Source organism: Rhinoraja longicauda, chromosome 16 (assembly GCF_053455715.1).
Source record: "Rhinoraja longicauda isolate Sanriku21f chromosome 16, sRhiLon1.1, whole genome shotgun sequence".
Taxonomy (NCBI): Eukaryota; Metazoa; Chordata; class Chondrichthyes; order Rajiformes; family Arhynchobatidae; genus Rhinoraja; species Rhinoraja longicauda.
This window is the reverse complement of record NC_135968.1, coordinates 25071217-25092590: the sequence shown is the minus strand read 5'-3', so window position 1 is coordinate 25092590 and position 21374 is coordinate 25071217. Positions and strand designations below refer to the sequence as shown.

General features: G+C 44.2%; 1 protein-coding gene across 1 annotated transcript in view; it reads right to left on the bottom strand.

Moving 5' to 3' along the window:
* The window catches only part of pdzd8 (PDZ domain containing 8), a 149393-nt gene that overhangs the window by 85826 nt on the left and 42193 nt on the right, over positions 1 to 21374 (bottom strand). The window contains exon 2 of the mRNA XM_078413438.1: positions 12027 to 12152. Within this exon, the coding sequence (XP_078269564.1) occupies positions 12027 to 12152 (126 nt within the window). The remainder of the gene's footprint in view (positions 1 to 12026; positions 12153 to 21374) is intronic.

The following is a 21374-nucleotide window of genomic DNA, read 5'->3' as shown; positions in this document are numbered from 1 at the left end:
AAATCATTTCCGTGGGACAGGAGCAGGCAGAAACCATGGGTCTGCCAGGGCAGTTGTGTATGTAGATTTTGGGGAGATGGTAAAAACGGGCTGTGCAGGGCTGAGAATTGATAAGGTTGGAGGCTGTGGACGACAGACAGCCAGAAGTGATGAAATCAGTAATGGTGTTTGAGGTTAAGGCCTGGTGCTCATGGTTTGGACATTATCTGTTGTAGTCAACAGAGAAACTAGGGCCTCAGTGCTGGGGATGTTGGCTTTGGAAAGGAGATTGGTTCATTTATTCTGCTCGTGAATTTGAAGGAGGCAGTATTAGTGATCCCTCCCATGCCTGGAGATAGTTCAAGCTGCAGGTAGCTGCTGTAATTCAAGCCTTAGAGTCATAAAGGAGGACAGGGATCAGTGCTGTCCAGTAGACCATGGAATTTGTCTCAGGTTGAGTAATTCATTTTCAAACATTGCTTTCCAGAAATGGCCACGGGCTATATTGTCACATTGAAGACAAATTGTGAATTTCACCAACGATGTCTGTCTTGACCAGGAGATGACGCCCAAGATTGGGAAAGTTATCAACATTTTTCAGGGGCCTATCATGGGCCTTTACATCTCCTGGCATATTCTCCCTTCTTTGCACAAGGTTTTTGATTGATTAAAAGATACAGTATGGGAACAAGCCCTTCGGCCCACCGAGTCCATGTCAACCATTGATACCCATTCACACTATTTCTAATATTATCCCACTTTTGCATGCACACCTGCACAGGCATTTACACTAGGGACAATTTATTTTGGCCAATTAACTTACAAACCCACAAGTCTTTGGGATGTGGGAGAAAAATGGAGTACCTGAAGAACCCATGCAATCACAGGGAGAATATGCAAACTCCACAGACAAAACCCAAGGTTACAATCAAACCAGTGTTTCTGGCACTGTGAGACAGGAGCACTACCAGCTGCGCTACTGTTCCTGAGGTTCCTCTACCAATTTTAAGAACTTTAGCAAGGAAACCATTTAAAATACATTTAGCCAGGTGCATAGAAGGGAAAGGTTTAGAGGGATACGAGCCAAATCACAGACAAACGGGACTAGCTCAGGCAGGCACTTGGTTGGCATGCACGAGTTGGGCTGAAGGGCCCATTTCTGTGGTGTATAACTATCATAAAATCTTATGAAAGTCAACAGCACAAATACATGAAAGAAAAGGGAATAGTCGGTCATTACTGAAGGCTGGAATGGGATACTCATCCAGAGGACAAAACAGCAACACAAATTATTCAAATGCAATGATCTTTTTGCTATATTCAAGTATTCTGTATAATTTTATGTAAATAGAGAAATGGGAAGTTAATTATACTAATTAGATAAACATAAAACAGATTTTAAAAGTAGTAGATGGGAAGCAAACAAAATTAAATCAATCTGCAAAAATGAAAAGGAATGGAGAACAACAGAACTAGAAATAAATATCGACATCAATAGAGGAGAAACAGACTGAAAGAAATGCTTTGAGAGCTTGTTATCTGGCAGTCATCGAATGGGTGTATCTGCTGTCCTCTTGTGGCCGTATAGAGAACAGCAGAGGAAGACTGTAGTATATAGTATATAGATGCCCTCTGGTGGATCAAGGACATTCAAGAAAGATAATCTGGCTTTCATGCAGCAGGTAGACTGAAGAAGGGTCTTGACCTGAAACACCATCATCATTTTCTCCAGAGATGCTGTCTGACCCGCTCAGTTACTCCAGCTGTTTGTGTCTATGTTCGGTTTAAACCAGCATCTGCAGTTCCTTCCTACACATTTATGCAGCAAAACTCTGATGACCTGTCACCCTTGGAACTTTGCTGATGTTGAATGGATAGAATATAGGGACTTGAAGGTCGCAGGGGAGCAGCAGCCAGACCAGCGAGTGAGTGAATTGGCTAAACTGAAGGAAGGCTTTCTCCTAGGTAAGTAAAGTTCGGGAGGTTTAAAAAGAGCGCCGAGTCAGCCAGGGGCAATTATCTTGAAGGTCGCAGAGGAGCAGCAGCCAGACCAGCGTGCGAGTGGATTAGCTGAAGGAAGGCTTTCTCCTAGGTGAGTAAAGTTCAGGACAAGACATACAGTGAGGTTGTCACACCAAGGATACAGGAAGAGCGAAGGTGGGTGACAATGAGGAGGAGGTAAACAAGAAGTGCAGGAGCCCCCGGTGGCTGTACCTATTGAAAACAGGTACACCCTCTTGGGAGTTGTCAGAGCCGACGACAAGACAAGATTGAGTGGCAGCCAGGGTTGTGACTCCAACAATGCAACCCCCATCCTCTTTTTCCCTCACCCCTGTCTCTCCTGAAGCTCCTGTACCCTGGAACTTTGCGCTGGTGGGGGACTTGATAGTCAGAGGTGTGGACAGGAGTTTCTGCGGCAGCAGACGAGACTCCAGGATGCTGTGTTGCCTCCCTGGTGCCAGAATGCAGGACGTCTCGGCGCGGCTGCATGGCATCCTCAAGAGTGAGGGGGAGCAGCCGGAGGTTGTTGTGCATGTTGGCATGAACGATACAGGTAGGAAGAGGAAGAAGGTTCTGCAACACGAGTTTATGGAATTGGATAGAAGACTAAAAAGCAGGACCTGCAGGGTCGTGATCTCAGGATTGCTTCCAGTACCGTATTAGTTAAGGTAAGAATAGGGGAAATGCATGTGTGGCTGAGGAGTTGGTGCAGGGGGGCAGGGATGTAGATTTCTGGATCATTGGGATCTCTTCTGGGGCAGGGGGAGACCTGTACAAAAGGGACGGGTTGCACTTAAACTGGAGGGGGACCAACATCCTAGTGGGCAGGTTTGCTAATGCTACACGAGAGGGTTTAAACTAGATTGGCAAGGGGATGGGATCTCCTACAGGACAGAGCCTCTTGAGAGGCTAGAAGTTGGTATGGAGGGTGTTGTGGGAAAGGTTAATGGACGGAATAGGCAGGTGAAAGGCGGAGAGCGAGGAAGGAGGGTTGGTTTAAACTGCACAAACTTAAAGCAAGGGGCCTGACGGGTAAGGCAGATGAGCTTAGGGCATGGATAGGTACAAGCAACTGGGACATGGTAGCCATGGCTGAAACCTGGTTAAGAGAGGGGCAGGATTGGCAGCTCAACGTTCCAGGGCACAGGAGCTTCAGGAGAGACAGGGGTGTGGGAAAAATAGGATGGGGGTTGCATTGTTGGTTTTCAGGAGGATGTCACGACTGTGATGAGAGTTGACATTACGGACAGTTCGTCTAGTGAGGATATGGAGCTGAGGAACAAGAAAGGAATGATCACCTTGTTGGGGGACGACAGACTCCCGAATAGTCAACGGGAATTAGAAGAACAAATGTGCCAGGAGATTGCAGACAGCTGCAGATCAAATAATGTTGTTTTCGGAGGGGATTTTATCTTTCCCAATATTGACGGGGAAAATCTTAGTGTGAAGGGTTTAAATGGGGTGCAATTCCTCAAAAGTGTTCAGGAGAGTTTTCTTAAGCAGTATGTAGAGGCCCCCACATGTGCGAGGGCAACATTGGATCTAGTATTGGGAAATTGGGAAGGGCAAGTTAATGAAGTGTTTGTGAAGGAGCCTTATGGGACCAGTGACCACAGTTCGATTAGATTTAAGATAGTTATGGATAGGGGCGGAGAGGGTCCACGCATTAAAATGCTCAACTGGGATAAGGCCAACTTTGAGGGTATGAGAGAAGGTTGACTGGAGCAGGTTATTTGAGGGGAAAGGAATATCGGCCAAGTGGGATGTTTTTAAAAGTGTGCTGACGAAAGCTCAGGATATTTACATCCCCGTTAGAAAAGCTTGGCTGACGAGCGAAATTGAGGCGTTGGTCAAAAACAAGAAGGATGCATGGGACAGGTATCGGCAGCTGGGATCAAGTGCATCCATGGAGGAGTTTCGGGAACTAAGGAGTAAACTGAAAAAGGAGATCAGAAGAGCAAAAAGGGGCCAGGAAATAGTTCTGGCACGAAGCATTAAAGACAATCCCAAAAGATTTAAAAAATACATAAGGGGGAAACGGGTAACTAGAGAGAGAGTGGGACCTCTCAGGAATCAAAGCGGTCACCCATCTTTGTATTTACCGAGGAGAAAGACAGTAGGATGGAAGAACTTGGAGCAGTTAATGGAAGTGTCTTGAGAGCAGTCAGTATTACCGTCGAAGAAGTACTGAAGGTACTGCCGTGTATGAAGGTAGACAAATCTCCAGGGCCTGGTCAGATATATCTGAGGACATTGCAGGAAACTAGAGAGAAAATTGCGGGAGCCCTGGTTGAAATTTACGAGTCGTTCTTAAATACAGGAGAAGTGCCAGAAGACTGGAGGGTGACAAATGTTGTGCCTCTTTTCAAGAAGGGCTGCAGGGAAAATGCTGGGAACTATCGGCCGGTGAGCTTAACATCTGTAGTTGGAAAGTTACTGGAGAGTATTCTGAGGGATAGGTTATACAGGCATTTGGATGGGCAAGGGCTGTTTAGGGATAGTCAGCATGGTTTTGTACATGAGAGGTCATGTCTCACAAATCTGATTGATTTTATTTGAAGACGTGACCAAAAGGGTCGATGAGGGCAAAGCTGTAGATGTTGTGTACATGGATTTCAGTAAGGTGTTCGACAAGGTTCCGCATGGTAGGCTGCTCTGGAAGGTTAGATCGCATGGGATCCAAGGAGAGATAGCTGAATGGATAGCAAATTGACTCTATGGAAGGAAGCAGAGGGTGATGGTGGAAGGTTACTTCTCGGACTGGAGACCTGTGACTAGTGGTGTGCCTCAGGGTTCAGAGCCGGGCCCGTTAATGTTTGTCATCTACATCAATGATTTGGATGAGAACATACAAGGCAAGATTAGCAAGTTTGCTGATGATACAAAAGTTAGTGGTTTTGCAGATAGTGAAGATGGTTGCGAAAGATTGCAGCAGGATCTGGATCGATTGGCCTGGTGGGCGGAGGAATGGTTGATGGAATTTAATACAGAGAAGTGTGAGGTTTTCTATTTTGGGACGTCGAACAAGGGCAGGACCTACACAGAAAATGGTAGGCCTTTAGGTAGTGTTGTAGAGCAGAGGGATATAGGAGCACAGGTGCATGGTTCCTTGAAGGTCGTCGCAGGTAGATAAGGTGGTCAAAAAGGCTTTTGGCACTTTGGCCTTCATCAGAGTATTGAGTATAGAAGTTGGGAGGTCATGTTGCAGTTGTATAAGATGTTGGTGAGACTGCATCTAGAATATTGTGTTCAGTTCGAGGCACCATGTTATAGGAAAGATATTGTCAAGCTGGAAAGGGTTCAGAAAAGATTTACCAGGATGTTGCCAAGACTAGAGGGTGAGAGCTCTACGGAGAGGTTGAGTAGGTTGGGTCTCAATTCCACGGAGCGCAGGAGGATATGGGGTGATCTTATAGAGGTGTACAAAATCATGAGAGGAATAGCTCAGGTAGATGCACAGAGTCTCTTGCCCAAAGTTGGGGAATCGAGGACGAGGTTCAAGGTGAAGGGGAAACGATTTAATAGGAATCCGAGGGGTAACTTTTTCACACAAAGGGTGGTGGGTGTATGGAACAAGTTGCCAGAGGAGGTAGTTGAGGCTGGGACTATCCCATCATTTAAGAAACAGTTAGACAGGTACATGGATAGGACAGGTTTGGAGGAATATGGACCAAGTGCAGGAAAGTGGGACTAGTGTAGCTGGGACATTGTTGGCTGGTGTGGGCAAGGTGGGCCGAAGGGCCTGTTTCCACACTGTTTCACTCAATGACTCTATGGCAAGTAATTCCGAGCAATGTTCCAACACACTTTTAGTTCACTTTAGGATATTTCACAGTGGCATAACAACATTTTCATATCTCCCGGGTGCTAACTATTTTAACCCCCCTTCCCGTTCTCCTACTGACCTTTCTGTCCTGGGCCTTCTCCGCTGCTAGAGCAAGTCCACACACAAACTGGAAGAACACGCCTCATATTCCACTTGGGTAGCTTATAACTAACTAACAACAACCCTTTTCCCTGTGGTCCTTCCATTCAATATATATTACACATCCTCATCGCAATCTTTTTAGCTAGTTTCTTGCTGGTGACCTATCTAGATAGAGCTCATGTTTCTCACACCTTTCCTCTTTCGCAATTAAAATTATATTTAATTTTATTTGCTCCTTCCCAATAGGGGCATGCTTGATTTTCAAAGACATAATACTCAAGTGTAACCTGATCCCAATGTCATTCAACTTTATTTCAATTAGTAATTGAAGCAAATTTACCCCTTTAGTGCATTGATTGTCAAGGGTACATTTATATTGGTGTTAAACTAATATCATACAAACACAATAAGAATAATAGATTACAAAACAGTGAAGGGTGGCTACACTCTTCCAAGTGTCTTTCTGCTTGGTTCTGGTACAAGGTTACACTCTAACTCCTGGCTAAACCCATTTTAACACTACAACTGTGCTGTAGGTTAACAAATATTCCACCTACAGTGCAAAAACATCAAAGAAATTAGATCCAGGTTCAGGCCCATGACTGGCCCACATGCAAAGTGCAAAGCAGTTGCAGGTACTATTGCAACGTTTAAGTGCAAAGTGTAAAGCAGTTGCAGGTACATGGATAGGATAGGTTCAGAGGGATAGGAGCCAGGTGGAACTAGTGTAGATGGGACATGTTTGTTAGTGTGGGCAAGTTGGGCCAAAGAGCCTATTTACATGATGTATGACTGACACTATGACTGTAAATAACATAATGAGCAGGAGAGTAGAAAAGAATGAAATGCAGTAACTGCATGCACATGCAGGACAGAGTGCTTACTGAGGAATCATTTAAAACAGTATATGGAAGACCACCAAAATTATGCCCACTTAAAATTTGATTTGTGTGGTGCTGAAGCACACTTAGTTTTAGAAACATAGAAACATAGAAAATAGGTGCAGGAGTAGGCCATTCGGCCCTTCGAGCCTGCACCGCCATTCAATATGATCATGGCTGATCATCCAGCTCAGTAGCCTGTACCTGCCTTCTCTCCATACCCCCTGATCCCTTTAGCAAAAAGGGCCACATCTAACTCCCTCTTAAATATAGCCAATGAACTGGCCTCAACTACCTTCTGTGGCAGAGAATTCCACAGACTCACCACTCTCTGTGTAAAGAAATGTTTTCTCATCTCGGTCCTAAAAGACTTCCCCCTTATCCTTAAGCTGTGTCCCCTGGTTCTAGACTCCCCCAACATCGGGAACAATCTTCCCGCATCTAGCCTCTCCAACCCCTTAAGAATTTTATATGTTTCTATAAGATCCCCCCTCAGTCTTCTAAATTCCAGCGAGTACAAGCCCAGTCTATCCAGTCTTTCCTCATATGAAAGTCCCGCCATCCCAGGGATCAATCTGGTGAACCTTCTCTGTACTCCCTCTAAGGCAAGAACGTCTTTCCTCAGGTTAAGAGACCAAAACTGCACACAATACTCCAGGTGCGGTCTCACCAAGGCCCTGTACAACTGCAGCAGAACCTCCCTGCTCCTAAACTCAAATCCTCTTGCTATGAATGCCAACATACCATTCGCTTTCTTCACTGCCTGCTGCACCTGCATGCTTGCTTTTAATGACTGGTGCACCATGACACCCAGGTCACGTTGCATCTCCCCTTCTCCCAATCGGTCACCATTCAGGTCACACTCTGCTTTCCTGTTCTTGCCGCCAAAGTGGATAACCTCACATTTATCCACATTATATTGCATCTGCCATGCATTTGCCCACTCGCCTAATCTATCCAAGTCACTCTGCAGCCTCCTAGCATCCTCCTCGCAGCTAACACTGCCACCCAGCTTCGTGTCATCCGCAAACTTAGAGATGTTGCATTCAATTCCCTCGTCCAAATCATTAATATACACTGTAAATAACTGGGGTCCCAGCACTGAGCCTTGCGGTACCCCACTAGTCACTGCCTGCCTTTCCGAAAAGGACCCGTTTATTCCTACTCTTTGCTCCCTGTCCGCCAACCAATTTTCTATCCACCTCAACACTGAGGCAGATGTGCAGTTTTGATGCAGATGTGCAGTTTTGATTGTAGTGGAAATCTTAGGGATTGTAACATCTAGTCCTACTAATCAATCTGACTTGTCATATAAAGTGAACAGTAACTTATAAAGAAAAGATTTTATAAAAAAAGGACCTTACTATAAAGGAACTATGACCGAGTTTGGAGATTGCCTCGATTAGGCAGTTTGTAGACCATTACTATATGCAAAAATTAAAAGTGGTTATAGGTTGTTTTGCAATCTCCTCTGGTTTCCCAAGGTGTACCAAGGGCTAACAAATGCAACTCTTTTTTTTAAAGAGCTGACTCACAATTAGGGCCATGGAATATAAAAAGCAAATTCAGGGAATGCTTGAATCATGGTGTCATATGGTACAAAAATGGTTCAGAGTCCATGCCAACCATCTAGTCTCTTGCTCTGATGAGATGTTATATTAACCCAGAATAAAACTATTGTGGGGTAATATTTCTTAATTACTGCTGAAACTTAACCCAGAACTGGATGTGCCACAATCATCAGGCTCCTGAACAACCTTTCACAATCCTAACATGAACCCTGCCTCAGTACCAAACTACTATGGAATTTGTACCACTAAGGTTGCAATAGGTACTTTGGTTTGCACTAATATTGTCTGACTTACCTAGTATAACTGCTAATTTATTGTATATTTATTTGTTAAGTTGTTGTGTTTAATGTGCCAGTAAAGTGGCAGCTAGTAAGAATTTCATTATTCCGGTCCCAGTCCACACAGTAATTAAATAAACACTCGACTCTTGAATTATCAAAAATTCACAATTTTGTTCACAAAAATAGCACACCGATCTACATCTGGCACCCAGACCCATAAATGTGGACCGTCATACCTGTTTAATCCAAAACGGTTCCAGATCAAAGAACAAAGTGATAGAGGAGCTCAAAGTCAAAGATTACGAAAATGGTCAGGAGAGGGGATAAGGTCCTCAAGGGGCAGGGGCCAAAACCAATAGGTTGCAGAGAAGGGTGAGCCAGAAAACGAGAAAAGGATGAGAGTGAGGACGAGGGCGAGAGAAAGAAATGGGAAATACAAGACAAATGATGACACAATCAGAGGTGCAATTTATTCAGCGACGGTTGAGTGACAGGAAGAAAACGAAAAATTGGAAGGGGAGAAATAGGTAGGTGAAAAATGATGGTAGATGGAAAATTGAGTAGTAGGTCACGAGGAAATGATATGTAGTGAACATGCAAGGAAGGTGGAGACAATGTGGGTGTAAGGGATTGATTTAAAAAAACGTTAACACTTGCTAAGAAGCATAAAGCAACATTTTCAGCAACACATTTACATTAACAGTCAGGAGTCTGGGAAATAAGAGCAAGATTTAGAAGTTTGCTGATGGTGGAAGAGCAAGTTGTAATGAGGACATTGTGATTTTGCAACATGATATAGATAGAAAGAATGATTGGGCGAAAACCTAGCAAATGGGGAAGTGTCAGGTCAATCACGAAAATGTAGCGACAGATCCAACAAGTAATTAAAGCATAAATGGCATTTTGGCCTTTATTGGTATTGATTCATTCTTGGGGCTCATGTTGTCGACCTCCCCGTGGTGAGCCCTGTCAACCGGCCTCAGTCAGGCGAACGACAACAAACAGAGACAGCAGAAGCAGAAGCAGCTTCATAACTTCTGCTGCCTCAAACGCAAAAAGAAGAAGATTCATTCTTGTCACATGTATATAAAGTGCAGGTAAGAGAAATTGCAGATTAAAATTTACAAGGTGAAGAGGTTGGAGTTTAAGAATAGAGAAGTTTTGTTACAGTTGTACAGGGTATTGGTGAAGACACATCTGGAGTATTATGCTCAATTTTTGCCCCTTACCTAAAAATGGAAATAGTAGCATCGGAGGCAGTCCAAAAGAGATTCACTAGGTTTATTTACTCAAGACACCAGACAGTTTAGCTCTTTGTTCCTTGGATTTAAGAAGAATGAGGGGTGACCTTATTCTAACATACAAGATCCGAAGGAGATTTTACCAGGTAGATGTTGGGATGATTTCACTGGTGGGAGAGTCAAGAGCAAGAGGAAAAAGGTACAAAATAAGAGCCATATAGGAGTTAAATAGGAGTTTATTTAAAACTGAGTTACGCAGAAATCTTTTCTCTCAAATGGGAGTGGATCCTTGGTATTCTCTGTCCCCAAGGATGTTTACATGCCACATTAATAGATAAATTTAAAGTGCAAATAGATATATAGTTGAGGCCAATATAGATCAGACATGACTACACTGAATATAGGGCCTATTCCTGCTCCTATTTCCATCAGTTCTTGTATGCACATTCTATGCACTTTAAGACTGTGAAGGGGCCAGGTTAAAGAGCCGGACTAAAAACAAAAGGAATGTTAGCAGTAAGCAAGTGCTTTGAATAATAATTTATTTTTCAAATTTTTGGAACTGTGTGACTGGAATAATTTAATAGCCACATCATAAATTTAGACTGTGATGCATTGAAATTGACAAATGTGATTCCTGAACAAACATCTGAGGTTCAGAGATTTTATTAGTGTCAATAAATAATGGGAAATATTCCAGATGTTCATCACTAGCATGCTGGGATCTAAATCTCTGGCAAAGGAACTGAAGAAGGAATTAATAAGGGATAAATTACGTGGAAAAAGCAATGGGTGATGTAGTGAGTTAGACAGTAAACTTTAACCCCAAGAACCCATTTCAAAAACAGCACAGACTGATGGTACACAAGTCTCTTCGATTTACCAGCAGCAAGGGCTTCATGTCAAGTGCCTTTTCACAAACTTAAACCAGTACTTTGGCTTGAGGCAACTGAAAATATGGCACCAACTTTGGGCATCATGCACAAGTGGGCACACTATGGCCAATTTTCACAGTCAAAGCGGAGATCATATTTCAAGTGGTTTCCTGGTGTTGACATCATGTAAGGCATACATGAAATCACGAGATGCTCACAAGGATGAATTGTGAGGACGGGAGGGTTAAAGTTCCACACTAGGTTCATTCAACCTAGAAGTGGTTATAATCACACTCTCGATCATGTCAGAATTGTCAGGCAGTTAGAGGTCCATTGATTGTTTAAATTTAAAATTGGATGGATTTGTAGGAATTAACAATCACATCAGGGGTGGTACAGGGTTGGTGGAACAATGGATTTCTCCAGTACAATCTGCTAAAAGACAATATTATGCATCAGAATTTCAATGCTGCGATACCCAAAGGGTTTGGCATGGCCCCATGAAGCTGTTTCCTTCCTGGTTGTATCTAGAACTTGGAGGAATATTCACAAGATAAGGGATCAGTGATTTAAGACTGAGAAAAGGAGGAATTCCCTCAGCGGATTGTGGACAATGGAAAAGCACGAAACTTATTCTGAGTTTTGAGCACAAATGCGTGTACACGTATTGTTACCAACATCAGGCAACCTCGGATTTTTTGGTTTATAGCCAAGTTATGGTTAGAGTAATTGGCGACAGGAAGGCAGAGCTGTGCCCAAAGATCTTGTTAAAGAGTGAAAAGGCTCCTGATATAACCTTGCTACTATTTCTCATATTTTTATAACTTGTGTCATGATGCTGGATGAAAGAACATTTTGGCTAGAATGCCAGGAAAACACTGTGCCCTTCTTCAGCTGCATAAGTGATATCTTACATTATCCAGAGGGGACATTGGAACATTATCACACTCCTTCAGTGCTGCACTAAACCTTTGGCTGAATCAAGTGTTCTTTTCTGTTTTGGGACTTCAATGCAGGTGAGCAGTTTCCATATAAGGTTGCAAATACAAACATCTGAGTTAGCAAAAATTAGAGAATGACAAAAGTTTTCCTAACGCTAAAGTAGGTAATAGTCTATTTAGGACCCTGAACAGGAAAATTTGATAACAATAAAACCATAGGAGAATTTATATATTAAAAAATCGTGATCATATTTATAATATCTCTCACTGGAGAAGGAAATTAATAAAATAATCTCCAATCTAAGGAAGGTAATTCTTTCCTACGAACCTGCTGCATTCTACCACAGTGACTTTTAGGCGTCCCTCAGTCATGTTCGCGTGTTGTAAATAGAGGTCACAATTCACTGCATCGCCTGTGGCAGGAAGAACTTGATATGGAAAGAATGGTTTGTACCTAGAAAGGAAAAGACAAAACACTGAGCACCAAATAATTTTATTAATGTATTATTGTATTTTTCAGCTCCACTTATAATACCAGCATCATGGTTAAGTCTACCTTGACTACACTTGGGAAAAGTATAATGTTCAACAATGAAAAATAAGTAATTGTATGAAGGACCACTCCTGCACAGAAGATGGATACTTATCCAATATTATAAGAACTAGATGTGGTTACTACTTTCTACAAATCCAACAATTATACATTTAAACAACAAATGGAGCCTCCTCTAACTGCATAATGCCACATGTTGCTTACAAAGTTGGAGAAATTCTGTTAATTCAACTCTGATACTGGTATGCATACAGTAATTTACACACAATCCTTTACTATTGAGTCATGCCTACACAAGAGATAGGACACATACTAAACTGAGAAACAGAGTGTTCCCTCCCCCTATTTTCAGCTACCAAAGTCTTGTTACCTACCATCCATCATTCATACATTAGTTCCTCCTTGCTTCTCCTTGGAGTGACTGTAGATCATGTGTTTCACCATTGGATGTCAGTACAACCCTTCATAGAAACATAACTGAATTCTAACTAAATATAAATATTAAATTACTAAGAATATTTAAGGGTAAATGTGCATTTAAATTAATCAAGAATGGTACTTCAATTTAATTGCACACCATGATTCATTTTGAATTAAAAGTTACATAGAGCATCACTTTGGAATGTGGGGAAAGATGGCAATAATTCAAGAAGGAACAACAATTTGCTGACAAATGAAAGTCAAGATCAATGAAGAATACTCTTTTGTTACTACACATCAGCAAGTCCACACAGACTGCAAGGGTATTGAATTCAATATTTCCCTATAATAATGGATTGCCAGCAGTATTGCTCACAGATCCATAGAGAACTTTTTTTTTAGAGATACAGCGCGGAAACAGGCCCTTCAGCCCACCGGGTCCGCGCCGCCCAGCGATCCCCGCACATTAACACTATTCTACACACACTAGGGACAATTTTTTTTTTTTTAACATTTTTTACATTTGCCCAGCCAATTAACCTACACACCTGTACATCTTTGGAGTGTGGGAGGAAACCGAAGATCTCGGAGAAAACCCACGCAGGTCACGGGGAGAACGTACAAACTCCGTAAAGACGGTGCCCGTAGTCAGGATCGAACTTGAGTCTCCGGCGCTGCATTCGCTGTAAGGCAGCAACTCTACCGCTACGCCACCGTGCCGCAATTAGTTAGCTACAGTGCACATCTCAGCATATTCCCAATTCTTGAAAATGCACATAACAATGTGAAGAAAAGGAGGGAGGGGAGGAGGAGGGAGGGAGAGGGTAGAGAGGGGAGGGTGCTGCACCAATGCCGGAGAGGTTTGGCCCCACTTGGTGTTATATTTTTTAAGTTATTCACATTTTAAAGTTTAAATCTATCTCCCAGGGAGGGAGGGAGGGGGGGTTGAGGGAGAGATGGAGGGATGGTGGGATGGAGGGGGGAGGGGAGGGATGGAGGGGAGGGATAAGGGGGTTGAGGGGGATGGAGTGGGGGGGAGGGGAAGGGTGGTGGGATGGGGAGGGTGGAGGGCGGGGAGGATAAGGGGGGTTGAGGGTGATGGAGTGGGGGGGAAGGGGGTGGAGGGAGGGGAGAGGGGAGACGGGAGGGAAGAGGGGAGGGTAGGGGAAGGGAGGGTGAAAAAGGGGAGGGGGAAAGAGATGGGGAGAGTAGCTGGGGAGGGGGGAGAGGAGAGGGGGGAAAGGAGAGGGGGGAAGGAGAGGGGGAGGGAGAGGAGGAGAGGAAAGGGGGGAGAGGAAAGGGGGAGAGGAAAGGGGGGAGAGGAAAGGGGGAGAGGAAAGGGGGAGAGGAAAGGGGGAGAGGAAAGGGGGAGAGGAAGGGGGGAGAGGAAGGGGGGAGAGGAAGGGGGAGAGGAAGGGGGGAGAGGAAAGGGGGAGAGGAAAGGGGGGAGAGGAAAGGGGGGAGAGGAAAGGGGGGAGAGGAAAGGGGGGAGAGGAAAGGGGGAGAGGAAAGGGGGAGAGGAAAGGGGGAGAGGAAAGGGGGAGAGGAAAGGGGGGAGAGGAAAGGTGGGGAGGAAAGGTGGGGAGGAAAGGAGGAGAGGAAAGGGGAGAGGAAAGGGGAGAGGAAAGGGGAGAGAGGAAAGGGGAGAGAGGAAAGGGGGGAGAGGAAAGGGGGGAGAGGAAAGGGGGGAGAGGAAAGGGGGGAGAGGAAAGGGGGAGAGGAAAGGGGGAGAGGAAAGGGGGAGAGGAAAGGGGGGAGAGGAAAGGGGGGAGAGGAAAGGGGGAGAGGAAAGGGGGAGAGGAAAGGGGGAGAGGAAAGGGGGAGAGGAAAGGGGGAGAGGAAAGGGGGAGAGGAAAGGGGGAGAGGAAAGGGGGAGAGGAAAGGGGGAGAGGAAAGGGGGAGAGGAAAGGGGGGAGAGGAAAGGGGGGAGAGGAAAGGGGGGAGAGGAAAGGGGGGAGAGGAAAGGGGGGAGAGGAAAGGGGGGAGAGGAAAGGGGGGAGAGGAAAGGGGGGAGAGGAAAGGGGGGAGAGGAAAGGGGGGAGAGGAAAGGGGGAGAGGAAAGGGGGGAGAGGAAAGGGGGGAGAGGAAAGGGGGGAGAGGAAAGGGGGGAGAGGAAAGGGGGGAGAGGAAAGGGGGGAGAGGAAAGGGGGGAGAGGAAAGGGGGGAGAGGAAAGGGGGGAGAGGAAAGGGGGGAGAGGAAAGGGGGGAGAGGAAAGGGGGGAGAGGAAAGGGGGGAGAGGAAAGGGGGAGAGGAAAGGGGGGAGAGGAAAGGGGGGAGAGGAAAGGGGGGAGAGGAAAGGGGGGAGAGGAAAGGGGGGAGAGGAAAGTGGGGAGAGGAAAGGGGGGAGAGGAAAGGGGGGAGAGGAAAGGGGGGAGAGGAAAGGGGGGAGAGGAAAGGGGGGAGAGGAAAGGGGGAGAAGAAAGGGGGGAGAAGAAAGGGGGAGAAGAAAGGGTGAGAAGAAAGGGTGAGAAGAAAAGGGGGTGGGGGAGAGGAAAGGGGGGGTGGGGGGAGAGGAAAGGGGAGTGGGGGGGAGAGGAAGCTGCACCAATGCAGGAGAGGTTTGGGCCCAACGGGTCCACTTGGTCTAGTCCTTTATAATTCCAAAACAACAAATGTTATGAAAACATTCATTAGCATAGCACAACTGTCAAATTATATTATCGAGTGAATTGCTTCACAAATGGACAAAGAGTCTACTGTTCGTTCAGAGGGTAAAAGAGGGAATGAAAAAGCCAGCACTTGTTCTGAATAAAGATAATACATAAAGCATTGTGAGATGTCAATAGAGACCGCTTTGTAACATGCTGTCAATGGAAAAGCAAGCAAAGCACAGAAGCATTTCTAACGGGATCTTATTGAAATACAGAGAAATTGTGATAAACTTGAAGCAAACCTCAGTAAAGGCGCATTTGGGTTCAAGCATTCAAATGTGGCTCTCATTATTCTAGAATGTGGGCAGGGGGTCTAGATTGCAGGCAGGACATGAGACCAGGGGTAGACTGCCAGGGCCATGGATAACTCCCACGGTTTAGGTTTGCAGCTCAAGCCAGAGTTCAGAGTGTGATAATGTTATAGAGAAAAGAATAAGGCCCTTCTTCCCAATTTGTCCATGCCAACCAAGATGCCTTATCTACACTTGGCCCACCCACCCGTGCTTGACCCGTGTTCTGTGACTTGAATGCAAATTATATTCTTTACCTCAAATTTTTGTGTAGCAATGTATGAATTCTGTAAGGGTAAATTTTCTTTACCTGAAAAGCCATAACGTATTGATCAAAGGAACTGCAGATGATGGTTTACAAAAAAAGACACAAAGTACTGGAGTAACTCAACAGGTCAGGCAGCATCTCTGGAGAACACAGATAGACAACTCTTCTTCAGACTGATTGCAGTGGGGAGACAGGGTAAAAAAAATGGAAGAGGTGGGAGCTGGACAAAGGATGGCAAGTTAAATGTAAATATTGGTGGGGGGGGGGGGGGGGTGGCGGGGAACGGTGACGACTGTGGGTTGAAGTTCACTCCAAAGATCCAAAAAGATTATCTTTATCAACACTTTGATGGGGTGGGAGCTGCTTTACGTCCTCGTCGTCCACCCTGGGTAGTTCTATGGAAATGGCAACATTTGCAGTAAAGCGTCAACTATGGTACTCTGAAGCAACAATTGCCACTTTTGATTGTTGTAGTTGACATACGAAAGAAGAAGAGGAAGATCACTTTGATGCAGCACTCAGGGTGCAACACTATTAGAGGTGCTAACTTTCAGCTGAAATATCAAAGCCCCTCAGAACATCAGACTAGTAGAACCAGTCAATATTCTCACCAATGATTGTTCCTTTATGGAGGTGTGCAAATAACTCAATGTATACAAGCAGCACATAAACAGGAAACAACCTCAAGACTCAAACTGCATGCAGCCTTCAATCAACAAGACCTTTCTACCTCAAAATGCAGAGGCCAACCCTAATGCCAGGTTCAGCTCAAACTCCATCATCAAGTTTGCTGATGACACTGTGGTGGTGGGCCGGATCTCCAACAACGATGAGAAGGCCTACCGGGAGGAGGTGGCTGATCTGGCACTCTGGTGTCAGGACAATAGCCTCCTCTTGAATGTCACTAAAACAAAGGAGCTGATTGTGGACTTCAGAAGGGCTAAACATCCAAGGACGTACACGCCACTGGAGATAAATGGGTCTATTGTGGATAGGGTGAGCAGTTTCAAATACTTGGGAGTCCGCATCGCAGAGGATCTGACGTGGGCAACGCACATTGCCGCACTGGTGGGTAAGGCTAAGCAGCGCCTTTACCACCTTAGACAACTGAGGAAATTCAGAGTGTCGCTGAGGATCCTTCATTGCTTCTACTCTGGGGCTGTAGAGAGCATCCTGTCCGGCAACATTACAGTCTGGTTTGGGAACAGCTCTGCCCAGGACAGGATGGCCCTGCAGAGAGTAGTGCGTTCGGCAGAACGCACCATGGGAACTACACTCGTCCCCCTGCAGGACCTATACATCAGGAGGTGCAGATCCAGAGCAAGCAAGATCATGAGGGACCCCTGCCACCCCAGTAACGGACTGTTCCAGATGCTACGGTCAGGCAAACGCCTCCGTTGTCACGCTGTGAAAACGGAGAGGATGAGACGGAGCTTCTTCCCACAGGCCATCAGGACTGTCAACTTTGATAACCCCAGAGACTAAATTTTTGTCGACACTTTTTGTGCTATGTTTAGTAACTTATTAACTTTATTTATATGCTGTAACTGTAATTCTTTTTGTGCACAACCCGCAGGCATTGCCACTTTCATTTCACTGCACATCGAGTATGTGTATGTGACAAATAAATTTGACTTGACTTGATTAACTGGATTTTATTGTACATGTTTTTACCAAAATTAAGCAATTTGTTTTGCTATGGTTGCTTCAAATGAATTCAAAGTTGAGCTGTATTCTTCCCAGAACAGATCAAGACGCAAGAACATTGAACTGAAACGTTTCCCTTTTTACAGATGCCATCTGATCTGGGTAGTATTTCATATTTTTAATTGCAGATTTCTAGCAGCTGCAGGTTTTTGCTTTAAAACCTGTAGACTTACAATTCGATGAAGTCACAAACAATATTTTGAAACTCGGCTCGAGGAACAATTTTACTATCGACTAAAACTTAAATTTCTAGTTTTGGTTCAGTAATGTACAGTATGCCTGAGAAACTTCCTTTTGTAATGAAAAAAGATACAATGATCAAATTTGAGACCAAGAAAGATTTTGTTTAACTACAACCGACAGAATCCCTGTAATTATATAAGGCACCCAGATTTAAAACTCCACCGATGAGACAGACAACATTGAAATTTGACAAAATACATAATCCCATTAACAAAATAAGGCACATTCAAACAATCTCTCATTGTCAGATGTAATATCCTGATGCCATTAGATCCATCCATTAAATACATCACATAATATACCATTCATTCCTATGACAGCTGTAGACCATGTAACATCACCAGGTCAGTTTGCATCTGTTGTTTAGTCATACAATACCATTACATGCACTGGTTAATAGTACTTCAGTCAACACTGGTCATACCGCATCATGCAGCAGGTTAACAAACGCAATGGTATGAGACAATTGAAGCATTCATACTCAGGATCACCTTACTAACGTTTAAGGTTACAGTATTGTATGGATGCCAAACTAGGCATCCATTTCAAAAAAGTGAACAAACTTATAGGATAAGGATTCCAGCTATTTCAATCTGCTTAGATATTTTTATGTTTAAAAAATGAAAACATACTTCAGAGCTTCAATAAAATGGCATAAATGAAGGGAAAGGCATAAATATTTGTTCAAGTATTGTGTAGTAAATCTTCTTATACAGCCCCTCACGAGTTGCTTTTATTCCTATTTGTGGTTCGAAGGTGACTCGAGGAGGCTAATGAGAGACCAGCAGGCTGTACAACACGTGGGTCACCAGGTGCCTGACAGGAAAGGTAGATGGGTAGTTTGTGAGGTAGCACCTTCCTTTGGCCATTTATGCTTCAGCTTCTGAATGTGCCCAATGCATGGATGAAGGATTCAATGCTAACCCGAAAGCTACAAGTGGCCGTGGTTCAGGGATTCCTGGGAGTCAGGAGGAAGCTTTCAAACAGGTTGTGAGAACATCCTTGAATCTTTGGAAAGGTCTCAGTGCTCAAGCTGTTGGCCTACAAGATGATACTGATGTTAGTTTAATTACTCGTCAAGTAGATTTGGAGGATTTTGTAGACAGAGCATTGCTAGTACTTCTAGAGTACCTCGAATTGCCTGCTGCATGTAGTTGTATTTCAGAAACACATCGGATGGGCACGATTACCTGTTACCTGTTAAACCAAGGTTTTTATGCCCAGGTGTGAGATTTTTATCTTTAAATAATTCTTGCAATATGGCTGGTTTTGTATGAACGCAAGCCCTTGGTAATGCAGGGAGCCGCCTGTACTTCACTGAAAGAGCAGACTGAGCCTCAACCTCCAAATGTTTGCAAAACACAAACACCATCTCTGCAATGCAGTACAACTACTGAAGCTGGGATAACCTTGGTCTTGGAATAGGGCCAATGTAGGTTCAACAGATTAGTACAATTCTCATAGGAAAGCCAGCTGGTGAGTGGCAGCGTACATATTGTAAAATAATATTCAAAAATAAATTTAAAATTAGAGGTAATAATGCAGTCTTGCTTGCCCTCTGTCTTTAGCAAGATTGGCTCTGTCATGGACCCATTAGGGTCATGGTCTGTGTGTCAGCATTAAACTAGCAGTGGACAGCAAAAATGATTGCAGTTAGTAATACATCACTCAGGACTTGAGATGCAATCTACGTGTGGCACATACTGGAGAGGCAAAAGCAATACTTTGCTGATAGAAAGATGATTTCAAAAACACAAAATAGTGCAGACATGGAACATTTGGAAAAAAACATTGCGAGAAGCCTTCTTTACTGGGGCTGTAAAAGGTACAGGTGGCTATTTCTGATAATGCTATACAGTTTATAAGATTGGACAGCTGTAGAAAAGCACAAAATGGGAAAAGAGGAATAAGGTATATCAGTAATAAGGTGAAGAGCATTATATTTTTGCCAGGAGAACAATGAAAATAAGGGACAAATGGAACAAATAAATAAATAATGTACAGAAGACTGGGAGAATGCATTTACTGTTAATAGGGTTTGGTTAAGTTGAACAGGAGCTGTAAGGAACCATTGCAAAGCATGACAAACTTCAAATCGCCAGGGATGCAGACTATCAACATGCAGTGTACACATCCACAAAGGACACACAAGAGACTGCAGATGCCAGAATCATAAGTGAAAAAAATCAAGTGCTGAAGGAACTCAGTGGGTCAAGGAGCATCTGTGGAGGGAAATGGACAGGCGGCGTTTCCGGTTGGAACCCTTTTTCGGACTGATGAAGACATCCTTCTTCAGACATTGTCCAAGGTGGTAGTTTAAGGATTTATAAACATTACCCATAAGATAGAAAGGCAAATGTACAATTGGCTTGATCACTCTATCATTTCACTGGGATGCAAAATGCTGTCCAACGTGTTTGCAATCCAAAAACAACATCTTGTTCTCCCAATTTACACTTGCAAAACAAGAGTGGCACAGAGGCGCAGGGGTAGAGCTGCTGCCTTACAGCGCCAGAGACCTGGGATTTTTGCTGGGTGCTCCAGTTTCCTCCCACACACCAAAGACGTACTGGTTTATAGGTTAAATGGCTGTGATAAAAAATTGTAAATTGTCCCCATTGTGTAGGATGGTGCTAGTGTACGGAGTAATCACTGGACGGCATGGACTTGGTGGGCCTGTTCCCGCACTGTATCTCTGAAGCCTAAAGTCTAAAGGAGCCTGGAATTAGTTTTGGTTCAAACATATGAGCACTTATTCTTATCGCACTGCATTTGAATATGCAAAATGTAAAATTAATGGCCTGCTGGAATTTGCAAGAAGCAAAAGGTTGTGAATAATCTGCATTCAAATGCCGAGTGCCCCCTTGATGCTGTGAGTGCAGGGTGACAATTAAAATAAGGAAGATTGCAAACTGAGGTTTTCACCCAGACAAGGACACATTAAAAACAGAAGGGAACCATATGTGTGATACAGAATCTGCATCATGGGTGTAAGTACCATAGAACATGCTCTTGTTTAGTTTAGAGATACAGCATTGAGACAGGCCCTTCAGCCAGTGTCCACGTCGACCAGCAATCACCCATACACCAGCACTATCTTACACATTTTTAAAATCCAAGCCAATTAACCTACAAATCTGTACGTCTTTGGAGTGTGGGAGGAAACCGAAGCACTTGGAGAAAACCCATGCGGTGACGGGGAGAACATACAAACCCCGTATAGACAGGACCCATGGTCAAGACCGAACCCAGGTCTCTGGCACTATAAGGCAACAGCTCTACCACTGCGCCCTTGTCGCTTTGCAAGTACAATTGGGGAGCAAGATGGTGTATCTGTATGTCAAACACATTGGAAATTAGTAGTTGTTGTGAATGAAAGATGAAAACATTGCTCTAAATGACACACATAAATTGATTCCATTCTGCTAGCCTGCTCAGTTGTTTGTTCAGGTAATGTGGGCCTGTAGTCCTGTTCTGATGCTGGATGGGAGAAACGTAATGATACATTAAACTAGCTTAAAAGGAGTTATCAATAGGGTGCCT